The sequence below is a fragment of the Echeneis naucrates genome, chromosome 19 (assembly GCF_900963305.1).
Source record: "Echeneis naucrates chromosome 19, fEcheNa1.1, whole genome shotgun sequence".
Lineage (NCBI taxonomy): Eukaryota > Metazoa > Chordata > Actinopteri > Carangiformes > Echeneidae > Echeneis > Echeneis naucrates.
The window spans coordinates 4,189,355-4,209,194 of record NC_042529.1 but is presented as its reverse complement, the minus strand read 5'-3'; the positions used below and the strand labels follow the sequence as shown (position 1 = coordinate 4,209,194).

The window sequence follows — 19,840 nt, the reverse complement described above, 5'->3', positions numbered from 1 at the left end:
AGCTGGATGCTGCTGCTGATGATTTCACAAATTTTCTCTCAAGTACCTGCACTTGAGTCACAAGTTTGGTAAGATTATGGAGGCCCCCTCCCTTTAAACTACCATCAGATGTACAGACGGCGAAGCCATGCAGACGTTTTGTGTAAGTGTACCATAAAGAGGAAAGTGTAACTAAAGTGCAGATGCAGTTAATGCAAAGTGGAACCAATCAGGGTTATACAATGATTGAGTATGATGTTGAACATTCATTATCATTTCATTATCACTTAAGCAGTAGTTACATTTTTTTCAAGGTGGAGCTCATTTTAACAGCTGCACATATATATTTGAGTTATTAAATTAGTTTCAGATGAATGTAGTGGATCAACAGTATAAATAGCAGCAAATGGAAAGAGTAGTGAATTCAAATACATGGATATTTTACTTCAGTAAAGTAGATGAGCAGTTACTGGTTCTCAATGATTAACACACAAAAGTGGCTAAATTCTAATTTATGAATTCAAATGAGCACTTTCACAATGAGCGTTTCTGCTTTGGCTGTTTTTTACACATTGCATGGCTGCTGACGCTCATTTCCTACATTCATTTCATTTGTTTGTGGCACCAATTACATTTATCAGAGCCGCTGTGCTCTCATCTCAGAGCTGGAATGAGAACTGGAAGAGCTCGACTTACACTAAGACTTTAAAAGGCTCTAAATTAAGATGCTGTTGCTAAGTGACAAGCCACAAACACTGGTGTGAAAATGGCCATTTTATCCCCCACCTTGGCTTGTGTTATTCCTCTGCTCTGTTATACACATATGTAAATGACTCTGGGATCATATGGGCTTCACTCCCAGCGGAAGAGAATGGCCTTGCTACCCACAACCAGCTAAAAAAAGCCAAGGATCATGATGTCTTGGGAAAAAGAACCAGTGAGAACATGTTTTTTGAGTTTTTTTTTTTTCCCCATTTGACTTCCTGACTCCTCCTGTCTGTTAACAATGAACACATTTCCTCCAGATTGCGGATAATTTCAACGTCTTGTTGTTTTTTTTTTATAAACTTCACAAAAGTAAATGAGAGTTTAATGAATTCATATAAATAAGACATGAGACTCAACATAAGAAAGTCATCTTGTTAAACAGCTGTTAAACTGAAGTGGTTGAACTATCTCTACACAGTAAGCAGCGGTGTCATTTCAGACAAAACCACATGGGTAAATTCATTATGTACATCTGAAAATCATACAGAACCCACTTGGTCAAGGTGTCACAGTTTACAGCAGTATACTACAGAATAATCACGTAAAAACAGTGCAAATTGTGGACTCTTTACACCAGTTTCTTTGGCCAACACTTAGAGAAACAATCTACAACTACATAAAATATCCTGCAGCTTGGGTAACAGTAAAGTAAAAAAACAAACTAACAAACAAAAAAAAAAAACAAGTGCTTCACTGTGGGTTTGTGTGCAGAGAAAAAGATGAACATGAAATTGGAAAGTCCATAGTACAGACTCCGACGTGGAGCCATTGGCCATTGTAAACAGACCGTCTATGAATGGGAAAGAAGCAGCAGCAGCCGCACTGGTTGCAGATTCAGCTTCCAATCATGATAAAAAAAATTGTCCATAACTCAAGGATGAGTTCTCTTGATTATGGGAGGTTTGTACATAACATATGAGCAAGTACAGCAACATGCTGAACCCAGTAGAAACGGTACAAATTCTAAAATGAAGCAAGGAAATGTAAGCCAACAAAAACACCTAGCATTAACTAGCATTAATCAGAATATGACACAGATTTGTGTTTCATTTGTTTGGTGCTCATAAGAAATATTTCACCAGCCATACCTTCAGCTGAAAATGTGAGGGAAACATTTATTTTCCCTCTGATGTTAAATGAATGCAGTTGTTTTCGCCAGTCCCTGCTTCCACCGACATAAACTGAAGTGCTCTTTTAGAACAGGCTCTAATTGAATAGAGGCCATCATGGCCATTTGTAAACTCAGCAGGGTCCTTGAGAGAGAGTATAAATGTGACCAGAGAGTAATAGATGATGCTGCCATGCGGGCGTGATGAGACGTGGAAGGAAAAGAGCCAGCAGAGAGGGAGAGTGGGGGGAAGAATGAAAAAACGAGGAGGTGAATCTAAAAAAGCTGATTATAAAAAAACCAAAGCTGAAAGGCCACTAATATGTTCAGCTGTCCTTTGTGTAGATAACTTGGACATATAGGTCAAATGAAAGGTCAATGGAAGCACCACTAACCACCACTGAAAGCATTTTTTCATATCCAGACATTTCCATTAAGTGTTAAAAGGTGTCCGGTGTACTGCAGTGCTGGTTTCGTGGGCTCTGTCATGTAAATAAGCAAGTTGTCTGCATATAGTAACACTTTCTATTCAGTTCCACTACTAATAATGCCTCACTTTTCATTTACATACAAAGAAAAGCAGGAATTATTTAGAATAATTGTTACTGGAGTACACACAGGCATACTGTGAGGAATATAAAGCAGCTATAGCCCAGTAAAAAATATTTTCTGATGCCTAAGTTTCTGATGTAAACCCACTCAATCCAATGAAAAGCTTTTAATTTCTCTTATTTCTGGCAGTCGAAAAAGACTTGCCATAAATAATGTTTTTAACTTCAAATGATGCAAAGCTGAACGAATTCAAGTAAATACTTACAAACAATTATGTGGTGTCGTGTTCATTAAAGAGGCCAACCCTCATCTGCTCCTCTGACTCAGATGTTTCAGTTCCTGTTTGCGTAAAAAAAGAAGCTGATGCTTGGCATAAAAAAAATAAAAATTAAAAAAAAGAACAATCACAAAGACATGTTCAGATTGAAAAGAATCAGTTGTCGTAATCAGCAGAAGAGGTTTCACTGCTGAACACCGGCTGGGTAATGTGTGATTGGGCCTTGCATTTAAAAGAGGATGAAGGGGCATACTTCGAAAGTGCCTCTCCTCAATGATATTCATGGTGCTGCACTCAGCAGTCCACCCAAAAGGGACAATATTTGTTGTGCGAAGCTTAAAAAAAAGAGCTTCATACACGACTAGATAAGTGCTTAGTTTGAAGTATATTTTCCTGTCCACATAGCGTGCACTGCCCGGACTATATTCTCTGTCAGTCTGACTTCAGAATAAAGTGTCTTTCAAAGAAAACAAGACGGTAGCTGAAAACCTTCAGTCCAAACAGCTGCCGCCTCATTGTATCCTCATCTCTTTCCTACATGACTGACCAAGTAATGGAGGTCAAATGTTTCCTGTCTGCCTCTACCTACAAAGATAAAGAAGCCCCCGTCCTCTCTCCACTGGAGGTGAGCCAAAGGCTGCTGTTACTGTCAGCGACACCCTGACGGATGCGCACTGTGAGCCGCCAGAGACGGCGTGCTGCTGAGCCGCTTCTATAAGCGCTGATTTGACAGTCTGCTGCAAAGACAGCTCTTTATTTACCTCTGGCTGTGACACATTTATAAACCACTCACGGATACATTTCAGTCAACAACAGCCCCCCCCCCCAAACCACCACCACCAACTTATACAAGCACTATTCAATCATAGCATTGCTCATCTTGCCAGAAAATACCGTATGCTCTGTCTGTGTTGGTTTGGCATTGCTCTTGTGTCGGGTAAACACTGAGGATGCTTCTGTGTGGCGCATATGTGAAAGTCCTCTCCTGACTGATGCAGAAATTCGCCATTGGCAGCGTTTTCACAGCAGAGGACGAACACAAATCTGTGCACCTGTCATTTATTGTCGCTTTAAGAACCGGATGAAATGCTGATTGTTTTTGTAATATCAATTTTGAAAGAATCCAGCGTTTTCAAATGGCAGGCATGAAACTATATCTCAGGAGAAGACAAACCCTTTCAAGGTGTAAGCAATAATCATCCAAAAATAGGGTGTCACTCTGACAAAGACAAAGTATGAGTATATATACTACAGGTGGATAAATATAAAACAGCAAGCACAGATTTTCTTTACAGTTCGTCTCTAGAGTGTGTTGTTTAACTTCTCCAAGGCTTGGAGAAGTCCTTGTGGTCCTCGCTGAATTCAATCAACCTGACGACAAACTGACTGCTGCTTTAATAGACCTCTAAAGGAGCTGCTCACAGAGCTCTCTCTTCTCTCTCACACACAGATACTAAAAACAGAAACACGCTAATGGGGAAAAAAAGAAGAAGCTGTTTCAGAGTCTGCTACAGGTGTTCCCATTGGGGCTGGCACAACACAAATCTACTCACAACTGCAACAGTGATATCATTATTGCTATTTACATGAGAACGAATAAAAACAAAGTACATGTATGATTTGTCTTCACACCTGTGCTCTTGTGCACTGTAACAGAACTGGCTTCTTAAAGTGACACTCCACATGCACGAGAGGAGGCTTTTATTCGATTGGTCAGTTAATTTGAACAAATGAAAGACAAAATCCCAAATGTTCCCTGGTTTTAGCTTCCTGTGGCTCTTTCTAATCAGCCACACAGAGAAAGCTGTTTGAAGATATCAGATTGGACAACAAGATTGTGAGGTTTTCTGCTACTTGACAGATCAATTGATCATGACAGTAAGCAAAGCCCTAAAACAGACTCCAAAGTTTTCGGTTTTCATTTCAGAAAAAAGGTGTTCAAAACATGACAAACTGTTCCTTCTCCCTCAGCTTGTCTGTCCATGTCCTCAGTATTTGGCAATTGCAATAACTTTGTGCAAAGTTAGATACACAAACTAATAAAAATATACTATAGTGAAAGAAGAGACTAGTCGGTGGGTTTAAATTGTGATTAGTAATTAATGGAACACAGAGACGTCAGATGGAACAACAAGCCCATTGCTTGGTTTGTTGCTGAGGACCTTTGCCATCCATCCATTTTTGTCCACACACCAGCGGCCAAATCAAATCATTATGGCCATCAGACTTGAAGGGCTTTGCCATCTATGGGCGAGATAAACCTCTTCTCCCCGCAATACCGCAACAAACTTCAAAACAGGTAGGACCATCAAGTCAAACTCCAACGGGCTGGAGGGTATTTAATGTTTTCAGAGCTCTGTGATGGAGTTCGTGTGGAGTATCACTTTAAGCTCCATAAAGTGGCACTAAAAACTTCCTGAATTCTTTTACCCATGTCCCATTTTGTACCTCTGCCTTTTATTTCATGTGAGCACCATCTCTCACAAGCCTCCAGAGAGCCTATACTGTGGTAGCATCATCTAGCTCCCTACTGATGGTAATTTCTTTTGCACTCGGGCAGTCTTTGGCCAAATTTTCCACCGCTTCACTTTCCGAATAGCAATCTCTGGTGTGTTGTCCAGTGAAATCATGGGCCATTCAGTCACAGGAGACTGCATGTTTCAGATCAGGTTAGGACACAACCTGCTAGGTTAGGTACTGGGTAAATAACAGCAGCGTTTGATCGTCAGCTCTCCCCACAGCTATGGGTCACAGCTGGGGTAAAAATAAATAACTGTGGGACAAAGACTGAGAGGGGCATCCTAGATAGAGCTCTCGTCAGGCTGCAGGTCCAGCTGTGTGTGTTTCCTCTTCTCCAGGATCCTGTTGAGCTCCTCTGTAAAGGAGTGGTAGAGCGGCGACATGCCCTCAGGGTCGGCCTGCCTCAGCAGCACATAGCTGTTTCCATTCATCTTCCTCAGCACACTGGGCAGAGTGGCCGACAACCCGTTGGCATAGTCCATGTTGGGAAGCGGAGGTGGCATAGGAAGAGGGGGGGCTGGAGGAGGCGTTTTCGTTGGCGACATCTGGCCCTCACCTGGAACTATCTGGAGGAAACCGTCACCGATGTCCCCGAAGGTTGGCACTGAGATGGACCGACGACCCTGGCGGCCGTTGCAGTGGCTGGAGATGGTTCTTAGTTCAAGATGGGAGCTCCTTTTTCTCTCAGAGGCGCCCAGGACCTGCAGCCCTTGCTGAGAGAACTTTCTGTCCCGTGAGGACGGATTGGTGCAGAAGCTCACATAGAGCAGCACCACAGTCAACACCAAGCAGAGTCCTCCGAGAACGGCAACAAGAGAGATGTAGACGGCCTCCATGTGTCTGTAGGTCTGGAATTCCGGTCCTGGGGGCAGCGGGGCAGGAGGGGAGGGCAGGGGCTGCTCGGTGGGGCTGCTGGTGGAGATAACAGTTGGGTTGGAGACTGTGGTGGGGTTAGTTGAGTCTGTGGGCTCCACAGCGAAGTAGGGGTCAGTGTGCACCCTGACGGTGTAAAGATAAACCAGCACTGAGACCGAGTTCTCCACAGCGAAGCAGCGATAAGATCCACTCTGTTGGGCACGAGCTCCAATTATGAGGAGGCCATCTGTGCCGATGCGGTAGCCCGAATTCAGGTCGTATCCCTGGAGTTCTTTACCGTTTAGAGTCCAGCGAGGAGTTGCCAGGTTGGAGTGTAGCTCACACTGTAGAAGCACATCATCACCCAACATCACAGAACGCCTCCGATGGACCACTGAGAGATGGAAACCAGAAAACACGAGACATGAGACGGAGCTGAAGAGGGATGAAACGAGTGAGATAAGGTCGAGATACAGCATGAGAAGAGCGTAGCAGGACAGAGACGGATATAGAAAGAGATATTAGGTTACCAAGGTTATGGTTTCAAAGTGAAGGTGAGCAACCTGCACGCCTCTACCTTTCCACATCACATTCTCTTACATTTCATAAGCCTCTTTAAATGTAAGGAGCCCTGCAATGCAGCCAGCGTGACCGGCCGACCTCCAGCAAGACAAGGAACTGATTAAAATGTGTATGCTGGGACCGGGGGGGGATGGGTAAGGAACGCACACCTAATAAAATCTTTTAATAGCTGCTAGTGAGTCGAGTTTTCAGGCAGAAGAGTTGGACTTATTTTCACCCCATAATCCACGTGGGTGTGTGTTTGAGAGAGAGAGAGAGAGAGAGAGAGAGAGAGAGAGAGTACTTAGATTAAGTAAAAATCAAGTACATAACCTTCTCATCATTAGAATGAAGGTACGTTTTGTCGATTAGTGTGCGTTCTAACATACCATTTCCTGAATTTTCTCTGCAACCCCTGACTCCTCTCAGGATGTCCTGGATGAGGTTCGACCTGAAATTTGATTCACATGTGAAACATTAGTATTTAACCGACATTTGATCGCAGAGATTGCACGAATATGTTCGAGTTAAGTTGCAGTCGTGATAGATCAGAAAACACTGAGTCACAAACATGAGGCAGATGTAACAGAATCACAATTAAGAAAAAACTTAATTGAAAAAACTAAAGAAGCCCAAGAGCTGTCTAAAACATGAAAACCAATCCATAACAATAACTTAATTATTAGGGCAGCACACCAGGTTTTAAAAATACTTCAGAGCAGCTGCAGTCAGAGCTGGAATTCACAGTCAGACATTAAATTGCACATCAGAAGGTTTAAGGTGGACGGAACAAGTTTTTCCCATCCATATCACAATCCTCCAAGACCGGACGGCAGACTGCTCGCTTTCCTTTATGGAAAGCTCAGGACAACAAAAACTATTTAATTACTTTAGAAATTAGGTGCATATATTATCCGTTACAAACCAGGGAACCGGGGAAGATCTCCCATTAACGTTCAACTCTTTCTGCTGCTTTCAGCAAATGTGCTACTGCGGATGTGTCTGCTGCGGTCATGGAGATTAAGATGTCTGCTACTCACTCATGCAGAGTGAATGAAGAGAGAAATAAACAGCCCCCAGTGCCGGAGTGAGCTAAGGTCTGCCCGTATGTGTGGCACAGTTTGTTCAGGAGGGCTTGAAGCTTGAACTGGTTTATGTATAGATGTCAGTCCAGTTGACTCACACCATTTTAAAGTATATTTAAACAGAGTCAGATTGTAATTTTAATGTGACTTTTGCCAATTTATTTACTCTAAACTAAGTTTTAACACAGAAAATATTATTATTATTATTTTTACTGTTCATTAATACAATTAAGTGTTGCCAAAAGAGGTCACTCAGTTTCACTTTCCCATCTTTTATTCTAAATGCTGATATAAGGTGATTTCAAATCTGGTTTTTGAGGTAACTATTCAAAAGTCTTCCCACTCAAAAAAAAAAAAAAAAAAAAAGCTCCTGCTGCGCTGAACACAGTTGATGAGAAAAATTGAGGTCGACTACATTGTCTTAGACCTGCTTTCATAAAAATTCTGTTGGAAGGCAAAGTAAGCTGTATAAATTATTCATCAGACTCCAGGATTGCTGGTGGGCCCAAAGGAAGAAGTAAACATCAACGAAAAAGGTCGTGTAATGCAAAAAAAAAAAAAAAAAAGTACTGTGTCAAGATTATTAATTTCAGCTTGGAGCTTTATTCCTCATTTCGAGAAGGCCTAACTATAATTATTACAATTCATTATCATGCCATCACTTTGTCTGAAAAGTTCCCTATTATTTGATTGTGATATGAACAACGTGCTCGTAGGAAATTTCTATTCTAATAGAAGCTGTACAATGCTTCGGTATCAATTCCAATTTTTGCATTAAAAAAGATTTTTTGTTTCTCTTGTTCTGAAAAGTTCACATCCCAGTGCACACATCAGCAGACAGACAACAAACTGAAGAAAACGTAAGTAGGACTTTCAAGATGGCAACATGCAGATCAGACAGGTGCGACAGCATAGAGAGTTTAGGAAGATACAGACTCATCTTGTCTCATGCATGTAACACAGTGCGACTCGAAAATGGCCTTTTAGTCTACATGGATTGTCGTTTGTGCGTGTCTTCCTCACCTCTGTGCACGTGAGGATATTTCTACACACACCTTCCCGTCCCAGCCACAGAACGGGTCTCTGGCGAACACGCAGTCATAACAGGAAGTGTATCGCTGGCAGGCCGACATTGGTACCTGCACAACTCCAGAGTGGGAGCCGACGTAAATGCTCCGCTGTGACACAAAACACAAGTGATTGTGCTGTATTTGCTTATTTTTCCTCTTTTTCTTTTTAGATTAAAATGTTACATTTTCCAACCCAGATGCGTTGCAATGCCATCTCTGTAGATTAATCAGAAACTGTACATTTTCATTCACATTCCTTCAGAATAGACAGCCCATTTCAACACCGGTTATTTTAAATAAATAAATGCATACCAGAGCTGAGGATATGACCATGCTCTCTATGGGTTGTGGTTTATCAAACACTTGCAGCTCTTCAATGATATGCATTTCTCCATCAATGTCTACCGCTCTGTGCAACCATCCGTCATCTGGAAAGATACAACGTTGTCAAACAAAACAACACTGAGTAACACAGGAGTTGCTCAGCGTTCAGCAGTAAACCTCACCAGTCCCCAAAAACAGGACAGTATAAACTGTTCCATCCAGCGCCGGCTCCTTGTGAACACTAATCTTCACATAGTTGACGCTCCTCTTGAACAAGAGAGGACGCACTCCGATGGGGTGGATCTGGCTGGCCATCAGCGGGTGCCTTCTGGCGAAAGTGAGGACATGGTCGGGAAGGTCTCGAGATGAGTTGATGCCCTGGGACCTGTGCAGATCCGTTATACACTGTGACATATGGGAGAAAGAGAGGCAGGGTCATGATCAGTACTCTTTTAATTAAATGATGCGGAGCAGTTTCTGCAGTGAAACTTACAGATCCAGGTCTTGGCTCTGGGACCTTCCCTGTGTACTCCCTCCACTTTGAGTCCTGCACCTCCATGTAGGGGCCCTCGAAAACTTTCTTTACATCAGAGAAGGCATACTGGCAGATAGCAGAAGCTTTGATATTCTTCCTGAAAGACAATACCCCCCCCCCCACATGCACCACCACCCCAGAGGACACACTCAGGATTAATGATTCAACGTTGAATAAACACTGAGAGGTTATTATCTGGGGAGCAGCTGCCAACCAGATCGGATTTCAAGCAGATCACAGTTCTTCAGTGGCCACTGACAGGTGGAAAGGTAACCAGACTACTGAGGGGCCTTCTCTTTCCTCTGAAAGCTGTTAAGGTGGTAAAGTAGATTTGGGTTTTTTTCCCCTTTGCTATTACATTTTCCACTTGAATTTTAACAATTTGTCCTGCTTGGACATGTGGGAGCGGTGTCACTGACAGGTGTGTTACTTCCCTCCTTTATCTCAAGTAACTTCTTCTGTCGTCCAGAAGGAAATATTTTGTTTTGTTTTGCAGATTCTTCAACAACACACTGACAATGCTAAAATGTCCACAACCTGTGAGTCATGAATAAAACAGCTCCATTTGCGGTTTTGGTGCCACAATTGCGAAAAAGAAAAGATTCATTTAACAACATAACAGCGGCATGAGTCAGGAGTTCGGAACCACGTGACCTTAAATCTCAAGCCCTAAAGGTGAGATTAGTAATGAGGGGCGAGGGGGCCCTCTGCGTCACATTCTTGTGTCCATTGTGTGCCCACCTCAGTCTTCAAACGCATTGAAGTAAGAAAAATGAGAATGAAGTGAAACAAGAATCTGGTTTCATCACTGGTGAGCGGTATAGCTTAGGGGCCAACTCGGTCCTGCACAGTTGAGTCTAATGCATAGTAATGACTACTACCCACACAGGTGTATGTTTTTAAAGGGAAACCAGAAGAAGAAAGATACACACAAAAAGGACAGGACAGGGCAGCTTCTGCCAGAGGACAGACTGACAGACAGAAGTTGAGAAGCGTGAAAAACAAAAGAAAAAACTGGAAAAAGTACGATGGAAATAGAAAGTAGTACTGTCCTGTTGCAATACAATCCTCTCCATCAAAATCCAAAACCCCCTGGGACGGGTTTTATGCAGCATGACTCTGCATATCAGCACAAACACACATTCACATCGCTGCCAGATATCTCACTCGTTCTCTGACATTGTCCCGCCAGCTCTGACTGCAGCTCAGCTACTTCTGTCTGCCAGTTTTCCTGTAATTCTTTAAAATTATTTGAACAATTAATCTTTTTTGTTGTTGTTGTTTTTAAAGAACGAGTGAGCTCTCCGAACCCAAGGTTGCCCAAAAGCCCTACATTTCCAAATGTAAGTGAACCTTTAGTGCCACTGCAACAGGCCTCTGTGAGGAAAAGTGTTCACCCAGTGCAACAGGACGCTCACCACAACCGATACGTAGACGTAAGACTAAGCTGAAAACTATATACCTCAAGTGTAGGAGGTTAAATAACTTGGACATGCAAATATTAATTCATTACATCAACAAAGCAACAGTGGCAGAGGACTTTTGATGGAACTGACCTTCAGGCTGGACTGCACTGTAAGTGGAGAGAGTGGCCAAAAGATTTAGATTGAATATTTTAATAAAGAGAGAAAAGCATCTCCCCCCACAGTTGAAACCAATTAAACACTTAACATTTTCATTTTATTTAATTAATACAATGATGAACCTTTGTTTGGCAATTTTCTGTTGATTGACTAACGACATTGCGACACTGCTCTGTGAATAGTATTGGATAACCCTAAATTATTTTACCTCCACCTAAACCTGACCTCTATTCCACAAAACAGAATAACCACAATGTCAAAAAGAGGATTCAAACGGCACCTTCACTTGGTTTAATGTTCCCCTTTTCATTCAATTAAGGGGACTCATACATTAGAAATGATCATTTTGTTAATGATAAGCCCCATTTGCAGTTTCTTCTAGTTTTCCTAAATGCTGAATGAGAGCTGAGATCCTGAAGCTGATGGGACAGACGCTCGAAAAGACGGGACTTTAGTACAGTCGCTTACCATTCAAGGCCAAAGATACCATAGAAGATGCTGCTTTGAGCGTCCCGACCCTGCAGGACAAACACACTGCGCAGGATATTGAGGTGCAGCTCATACTCTGGGACTGAACACACCATTCTGGCCTTGAGGAATGTGGTCCATTTCCTCTGCAGAGTCCTCTGCCCTCCCCAGTCCATCTGTAGACAGAGAAGGACAACGGACGAATGAGTGAATGAGTTAATGGATGGATGCTGAAATAAAGGCGCTCGCCTGAACTGATATATTCAGGCATATACACTTCATACACACAATCTACCACCCTCATGTATCATGTAGGCATCAATGGCAGCTTATCAGATTTTTTCTAACACAGAGATAAAACCAAAGCACATGTATCTACAAAACGATAGGAACTGAAATCGAAGGACGTAATAACTCACATATAATAGAAGAGAGGCAGAGAGCCTTGTGAAAGTGGAACTGAAACATGTGGAGTATGCCTACTTTTGCACAATTGCATTTTAGAAGCACTGGGAGGCAGAGAAATCTCTCCTGAAAAGAGCAATTTGGCACACCTCATTAAAGGGGGGGGGGTGTACTTCTTCCTTCTTCCTCCTCTCCTCCGCCTCCCACACAAAAAGGAAAAGCAGCTTAAGCCAACATAATGTATATGTAAAAAAAAAAACAAAAAAAAAAAACAGAAATGACTGCATTAGGGAGGTTTTTATCAATAAGACCACCTCAATTGTTTAGTACTAAAGAAAGACAGAGAGGGAAAGAACTGCAGTCAAATAAAACCCATCTTGGGGTTTGTTCTTCTCAAAAGAATGATATCCCTGGAGAGTTGGCGTGGGCGCTGGGTGGGGGTGGGGGGGCGGTAACTGAAGTGGGGGTAAGATAGAGGCTATTGAGAAAAAAAAAAAAAAAAACCCATAAAAGCTCTTATAGAGATGGATCCCAAGTTATTATTGCAGAAGGAGCGGAAGGGATGCACTTATAGATTACAATCTATGTCAGTCAAAGGAACGTCTGGGTCATCGGGCTGTCGTGCTGTAAATCCAGAGGAATCCAAGCATAGCATCATAAAGTTGTGCCTGTAGGGAAATTACTGTGCCACCGTTTCAGTCAGAAGTGAGTCGTGTTCCTGGATCTGAAATTATAGCTGAAAAAAATGGCAAATTGTACACCCATTTTTTCCCCCCTTGTTTGGGATACTGAGGGGGAATCTTAATTAATGTCTGAGTGTTTCATGCCATTTACGCCATTCTCCATGAAAATAGGTCATGAACGCTGTGGAAGTCGATGTGAGTGAGAAACAGCAGAGAGGGGGCGACTGGTTAGATAGTTATAAAAATGGCAGGTCTTCGCTCATTTCTGGCTCGAGGCTACAGCCAGGGCCTAAACAATCTGCAAAGCTCCCTCCAACCAACCAACCAGCCAGCCAGCGCGGTGTATGTGCTGCCACGACGCCAAAGCTGGGGACCAGCTCCACATCGGCATGCGCTGCTGTGGCCCAGTTCGGACTGAGTTATTACATTTTCCAGCACTCTGACAACTCAACAGTGCTGGTGAAGATAGGAGGCCAGACCTAATTTCCAGAAATGATGTAGAGAGAATCATGAAATGAACCGTCTGAGTGTATGTGATTCTAAAGATTTTTGGACGAGGGATTATTTGACCGCCTGCAGTTGGATATCACCTTCATGGGGAAAATTAGCATTAATGTACCCAGAAATCTGCAACAAGCAGAATTTTAGTTTTTTTTTTTCCCAACATATTTTGGGCAAAATTAGTGCAAGAGTAACTTCTGCAAACTATCACAAAAACTCAATTTTCTGTCAACATCAGAATTGGCTTAAAAATAAGACCCTTCTCAGAAATTAACCTTGTTATTTAAATATCACAACAGCTTAACTTGTCATCTCACGTCCGAACAAGCGCCAGAGTCACTTTCACATAAAAGTCATGGCAGCAATTACAAGGTCGGACCCTGTAAAATTTACATATTAATTTCAACGTGTGAAGTGAGCGCTTGCTGATTAACATAAAGGCGGCAGCAGCACAAGGTGAAACATGAAGAGAGAGAAAAATAAACGCGCATCTTGTTGTTGTTGCCTCATTAACAGCAGTTTAACAAATATCCTGCATCACTTAGTCTTCATGTCTTGTACACAAGGAAAACAATGACAGTGAGCTTAAATTTGAAAAAAAGGTTTCATGTTTATCTGAGCTTGAATTGGTTCCTTATTCCTGGATGTTTGAGTCTGTTTTGTGAGTCCAAGTCAAAAAAATAAAGCACATGCTATGTCTTGTATGATATATATAAAAAAAATCTATTTAACTTCATTAGTCATTATTCTCTTTCTGTTTACTCTCATACATTCATGTAAATACTTGTGAAGGTCTCACAGCGTGAAATCATTTCACCAGATCACAGCTGACTCCATAGAACAGGTGCAACAGCGTTTTCAGTACAACAGCACGCTGTGATGGTTATTATAGCACCAAGAAACTACAGGCAGGACGACAGAGAGGAAGAAGGACCTCTAAGAATGGTGGCTGGGCATGCTGTCTGGACCGCAGATGCTGATCGCAAGTGAAATGAGGTGAGAGGGGAAGGGAAGAGGATGAGGAAGAGATGGCAATAAAGGGGAGGGAGGGTGGTGTGCTTTAAGTCTGCCTGGCAACAGTCAAACCGGTCCAACTGCAGGTTCCTTCGCCACGGGAAGTTAGAGCAGTTGAGCGAGAAGGACAGTACAGGAAGTCTCCCTAACTCCATTTCAATATCTTTCTGTAAATTGTATGTTGCGTTCCCAACTTTTCCTCTTCCTCCTCCCTCCATGAGTGTGAGTTTTAACTTGTGTTTTTAGAGCCAACTTGCCGACCATTAAGGCGGTTTGGTCGAGTCTGTCTCTCTGACCTTGCAGACTCTTGCGATCCTGGAGACTTTGGTCTGGCTCGGGTAGGTGATCTGCTCCTGGCTTCTCTCCGTGAAGAAGAAGTAAATCTTGTCATCGTCACCGATGGAGCTGTTGACGCTCTCCTTCAGCAGCACAGAGCCCACAAAATCTGCCTCTGTACACACAAACAAGACACAGACAGATCCACATCCCCGAGCTCAGACCCATTAGCATGCTAGAAAGTGTCTCCTAAAGATGGAGCTTTTTAGTATGATTGAATTGCATCATCTAAACCAGTTGGGACTGTGATGCAATGAAATCAATGAGGTGATTTTTTTTTAGTCTATATGGGAACCACTTTCTGCAGTAACAGCAAAATATCTGCGATATAAAAATGTAAAAGTTTCAATGAGGTCTGGTCTATTTAGTGGTATACTCCAAATTAAATTCCAAACCACCATCTGACAGCAGCCACTTGTCGATTATTTTCTTTCTTCTTTCTTTTTTGAAATGGGGCGCTTTCATGTTTTGTATTTACCCAGAAGCCACCGGGTTGGGGCCTCCTCTGTTCTGAGCGTGGGGAAGGGGAAGTTCCTTCGCACATCTGGAGAGCTGCGAAACTCATACTGAGAAGCTGTGAACATCTCGCCATCTGATCAGCCGATCGTGGAGCATAAACAAGGAAGGGATGTTGAGAGTAAGATGTCAATGGTTGATTTTGTCATTCATACAGCACAACACAACACTAAGGATCCGTGACTCACAACTACACTGTAAAAGATGTGGGCACAGTCTGATTTCTGATTCACACTCTGAACGGATCAGATGCCCTTGCAGTTTTAGCTGCTATAGTTCTTGCCTCACTTTGAATAAGGCTCAGGTGCTGCTTTGATGACCAATAGATGAAAGAAAGATTAAATGCAAATTTGGGAAGCGTACCAACAAGGAGGCCAGTGTATCCCTTTGCCGGGTCATAGGGACAGCGATCTCTTCCCTCCTCAAAGCCTGAGGAGAAGCTGAATCGCTCTTCATCCTAACAGAGAGGGCAAAAGAGGAAAAAACTGAAAATTAGCGATTCAATTTAAAACCAATCCATAAGCCTCCTGAAATGACTCCACATGAACGCTTACTATATAAGCACAGAGCGGCCTGAAGGCGTTCGTTCCACAGACGTACAGGTGAGTCTCATTGTACCGCTGCAGGAAGCGGATGTGATTGTAACATTCAGTCTGCAAAGAGGGGAGAAAAGCAGGTTATTCCTGGCTCTGCAGAGAACAGCAGCCAACCCGTCCACATCCCCTAAAAAGGCCTGTTTAGGCATATACACATATTTCTAAAATGTATTAATTCCCTGATTAGTCTTTCTCAGGGTAAGTGGATTAAGAAGCAATTGAAGGGATTATCCACCTTTCTGCCATCAGAAGTAGTCTGTTGCTTTCTCCATCAATCACTTGATAAATGAAAACTTTAAAAGAAGGAAGGGCTGAATGACAAGAGAGCAGAGCTGTAGCCGTCTACCTGATTATCTCTGCCTTTGCTTAGACACTGCCTCTTCTGTTCAGCGGAAGCATCCCAATCAATCTGCAAACACCAGGAAGCAATAAGTGTGAGTCGACTCGGTGGACGAATAAAGGAGGGGAAATAGATAAATGTAAAGAAATCTATATGGACAGAAAGAGGAGAAATAAAAATCAAGAAAACAAGTGTGTGTGTGTGTGAGATAAACAGGAAGTGAGAAAAGAAGGACAGAGCATTCAATTTTCTCCTGACCCTCTTCAGTAACCTTTGAATAAACGTCTGGTGCATTTAATCCGATATCCATAAAATTAGAGGATCACAATGGGATTTGTTCAATCTGCTTTGGGCTATTATTAGTTTCTCTTCTTATTATTAGTCCTCTTTAAGGAAATGGGAAAAAAACAACTTGTGAAATGAGGTTCTCCTTTTTTTTTTTTTTCTTGTCATCGGAGATGTGCAGTTTGCGGCGACCTGGCACTCACTTTGAGGTTTGCAGGTGTGGAGATGTTGGAGGTGTTGAGTGCGTACACAACTCCTCGGCCTCCCACGTACAGCAGCCCGGACTCCTCCTCCAGCAGGAGGGTGCTGTAGTTCCCGGAGGAGCCGGTGAACCGAGCGCTGCCCAACAGACCTACAACAACAACAACAAAGGTGCTCAACTACATCCATGGGCTAAATCAGGACAAAACCACCACAGATCTTGCTAAACCATTTCAATGTCAGGTAAATGAATAAAAATTTTGTACCTGGCCATTAAAGTTTATTTTTGTTTTTAGCGTTTGAGTCCTTGGAACGGACTCACTTTTTTTTTTTTTTTTTGGAATAAGTGGCCTTTTGAGGAAATTTCTAATCATTAAGGTTACTGATTGGTTGCAGCCTTATTTTTGCCTCTGCTTCATTATGGGATACATTTTTTCTAAATTCCTCATGATAACGAAGGGCAACACTGCTTTTATTTTTACAGCTTTTGTTTATGCAATGCCAAAAAAATCTGTGGTGTTCATGTTGGTGAAAATTAAAATGTTTTTTTGTAGATATTTCTATCTCTTTAACTACAATGTTAAAAAAAAAAAAAAGTTTTTAGTTTCAACTCAGGCATCATACCCAGCCCCGTGTCTACAGAATATACAGTATATACCCTAAATGAGCATTGGCATGCTTAGCATGACTGCATGACGACAGATCTGGCAGATGCGAGTGGAGGGGATGGAAGGATGGCGGGGGGATGGCTGGAGTGATTGCTTAGAGGAATGTCGAGGGGGGTATGCGGCAATGGGGGAACTGTGGAGGCAAAATTTTTAGGGCATTCAGCAGGATTTGTGCCCCAGTACTGCCAAATCACATCAGCAGTACGGCAACAGCATCATCACCATCACTGCTCTGGTGATACAGTATGTGTGTGTTTGAATGAGGAAGATGGGGGAGGGGGTCACAGAAAGTGGGCCAAATTAGGGTTAGGCCTGTCACTGACTACTACGAGTTTCTAAAGTAACATTGGATGTCTTTGGGTTATCAATCTTCTGTCTTTGGTGCAGACAACACTATTTATCCATCACAATATAAGTGCCTCGTTGCACTAAGCTGAATATTTGAAGACACCCCGGTGTAACACCTCGGAAATGGGGGCAGGTCGCTCTGCCGCTGTGAGACAGAAAAAAGGAGGACATAGTTTTTTTTTTTTGTTTTCTGTGGCTATGGAAAACCTCCCTTAAAGCAGAAGTAGGTTTACAGAGCTTTTGCTAGAAAAGTTAGATTCATGTCCGATTTAACTAAAGCTGACATGCAGAGGACACACATGCAGAGGGAACAGCTGTTATTATTAAAGATGCACAACAGAGTAATTGTTGGTGCAGCGACAGCGTTAACAGCCGAACACAGAATGGGCATGTTAATCTCCACACATCCTCTCCACCTCTGTCGTTCTGGTCCCCCTCTGCTGTGAAGCGATGACAGCATGTTCCAGCTAGCAGTAATAAGGCAACCTATATTTGTCCGCCACCAATTGATTTGCCGTGGTGTGAGGCCCTGCACGCCTGTCGTGCTTCATCTGTTTTCCTGTTCATTGTACCTCTGACGGAGCGATAAGGGTCCGCTGCAGCTGCGATGGCCAGCTGTTCACACCGTCACTACTGGAGGTATACAGCTGATTAATCAGCATGTCATATTAGCTCCATGGCTCATGCCTTTCAGTTTAACAAATGTAATTAGATCGGGGTCTGCAAAAACATAGTGGAACTGACAGGTCAAGATTTGATGATTGTTATTATGTGATTTCTATGAATGAGGGTCAATCAAATGCATCACCTTAAAAACAGATTATGCAACTTTCACAGATGAGTCATTGTTTAGTTCCATTTAAAATCAAGAACAATTTAAGAATACAGACAGCATAAAATATAGACAAAGCATTCAATGTCAATGTTTGGCTCTTGACATGTTTTGATATTAGGCATGGAGTGATATATTTAATTGGTACCCAAAAAAAATCTTGGTGGATTATTGTGGATTACTGAACGGGCCCAGGGTGTCCGGGCTAACCACAAAGTGAGTTAACTTTTCTGGTTGGAATCAAGTCAGTAAAAAAAAACAAACAAAACTACAAAGAAACAGAAAGGGACCACACAGAGACACAGAACTACCAAGACAATGTCAGTTATTAAAAAGTAACACAAAGTAACTCAAAATAACCCTAACCAGGCACCAAATGGTGGAGGAAGGAAAAGCAGAACAACCACAAAAAGACACAAAATTACAACAAAGTGGCACAACATGACAACAAAGAGACACAGAGATGCCACAAAGAGATGCCAGAAGACATTAACACAAAAAGGACAACAGAATAATCATAAAGACATGCTACTAAAAGAGCCACAAAATTACTTTAAAGAGGAAGAAAAACAGGCAAAACACAATAGCAAATGGATGCATGGAGAGAAGTTGTGTTGTTCTACGCATTAAGGGGGGGCGGTTTTGGTAAGCCTTGTAAGTTAGTGTGCCCAGTGGGCCTTTTTGTCTCAGTATCCATCCATTATCCATGCAGAAATGTATTAAGGTGCATAATCCAACTTTACACATCCGCAGATATCCTGCAATCCACACACCGACGCTGCTCGCCACATTGTTCAATATCCTGCAGCTGGGATTTAATACAAGAATCATCTTTGTTGAGGATGTTGAACAATCATTTATGTGTGGGTCAATTCACTGGGAGACTGAATGAAAATGGCAGGTTTGGTGTCAACAATTAGGATTACGTAAATCAGACAATGCTGTTAAACCAGTTAACGGATCCTCCTAACTGAAACCGGAGTCCCTGTTTATGCAAAACACAGATAAAAAGGCAAACGCACACAATACTCAAGGTCTTGACAACCGCTGAAACCTGTAGTGCTCCATTTGACAAAGACTGCGATGTTAGTGAGGATGACGACCGTGTTTGATCTTGCGTAATAGCCTACACTGAAAACTGTTGCATGCGTCCCCATCATCACATGGAGGGTGTTTTCTTGTCCACAAGACTGGCTGCTCGTCTCACTGTCACATGAACAAACTGGCTGATGACATTAGCATTGCTAAGGCCCACTGAAGGCAAGAGGCTGAGTCAGACTGAGCTCCTATCGCCCACCTTCCCTTCTGACAGTCATTTCCTACTAGCTCCATCACCGGCAGTGCCCCGCTCACAGGTCAGTAATTAGGTTATTACCATACCGCCTCTGTCACGCCTGTCACACTCATTATATGCAAGAACGCCGGGAAGA

The 19,840-nt window shown here is 42.6% G+C and overlaps 1 protein-coding gene across 1 annotated transcript in view; it reads right to left on the bottom strand.

Annotated features, from left to right (window-relative positions):
• Positions 1-4,060: 4,060 nt before the first annotated feature.
• Positions 4,061-19,840, bottom strand: part of sema4gb (sema domain, immunoglobulin domain (Ig), transmembrane domain (TM) and short cytoplasmic domain, (semaphorin) 4Gb) — a 28,222-nt gene continuing 12,442 nt past the window's right edge. Inside the window, exons 3-15 of the mRNA XM_029527924.1 lie at positions 16,565-16,713; positions 16,083-16,145; positions 15,695-15,793; positions 15,504-15,597; positions 15,103-15,216; positions 14,585-14,739; positions 11,686-11,861; positions 9,593-9,731; positions 9,282-9,504; positions 9,088-9,203; positions 8,729-8,883; positions 7,010-7,071; positions 4,061-6,453 (exon numbers count right to left, since the gene is read on the bottom strand). Coding sequence (XP_029383784.1) covers positions 5,486-6,453; positions 7,010-7,071; positions 8,729-8,883; positions 9,088-9,203; positions 9,282-9,504; positions 9,593-9,731; positions 11,686-11,861; positions 14,585-14,739; positions 15,103-15,216; positions 15,504-15,597; positions 15,695-15,793; positions 16,083-16,145; positions 16,565-16,713 — 2,513 coding nt within the window. The 3' untranslated portion in view covers positions 4,061-5,485. The remainder of the gene's footprint in view (positions 6,454-7,009; positions 7,072-8,728; positions 8,884-9,087; positions 9,204-9,281; positions 9,505-9,592; positions 9,732-11,685; positions 11,862-14,584; positions 14,740-15,102; positions 15,217-15,503; positions 15,598-15,694; positions 15,794-16,082; positions 16,146-16,564; positions 16,714-19,840) is intronic.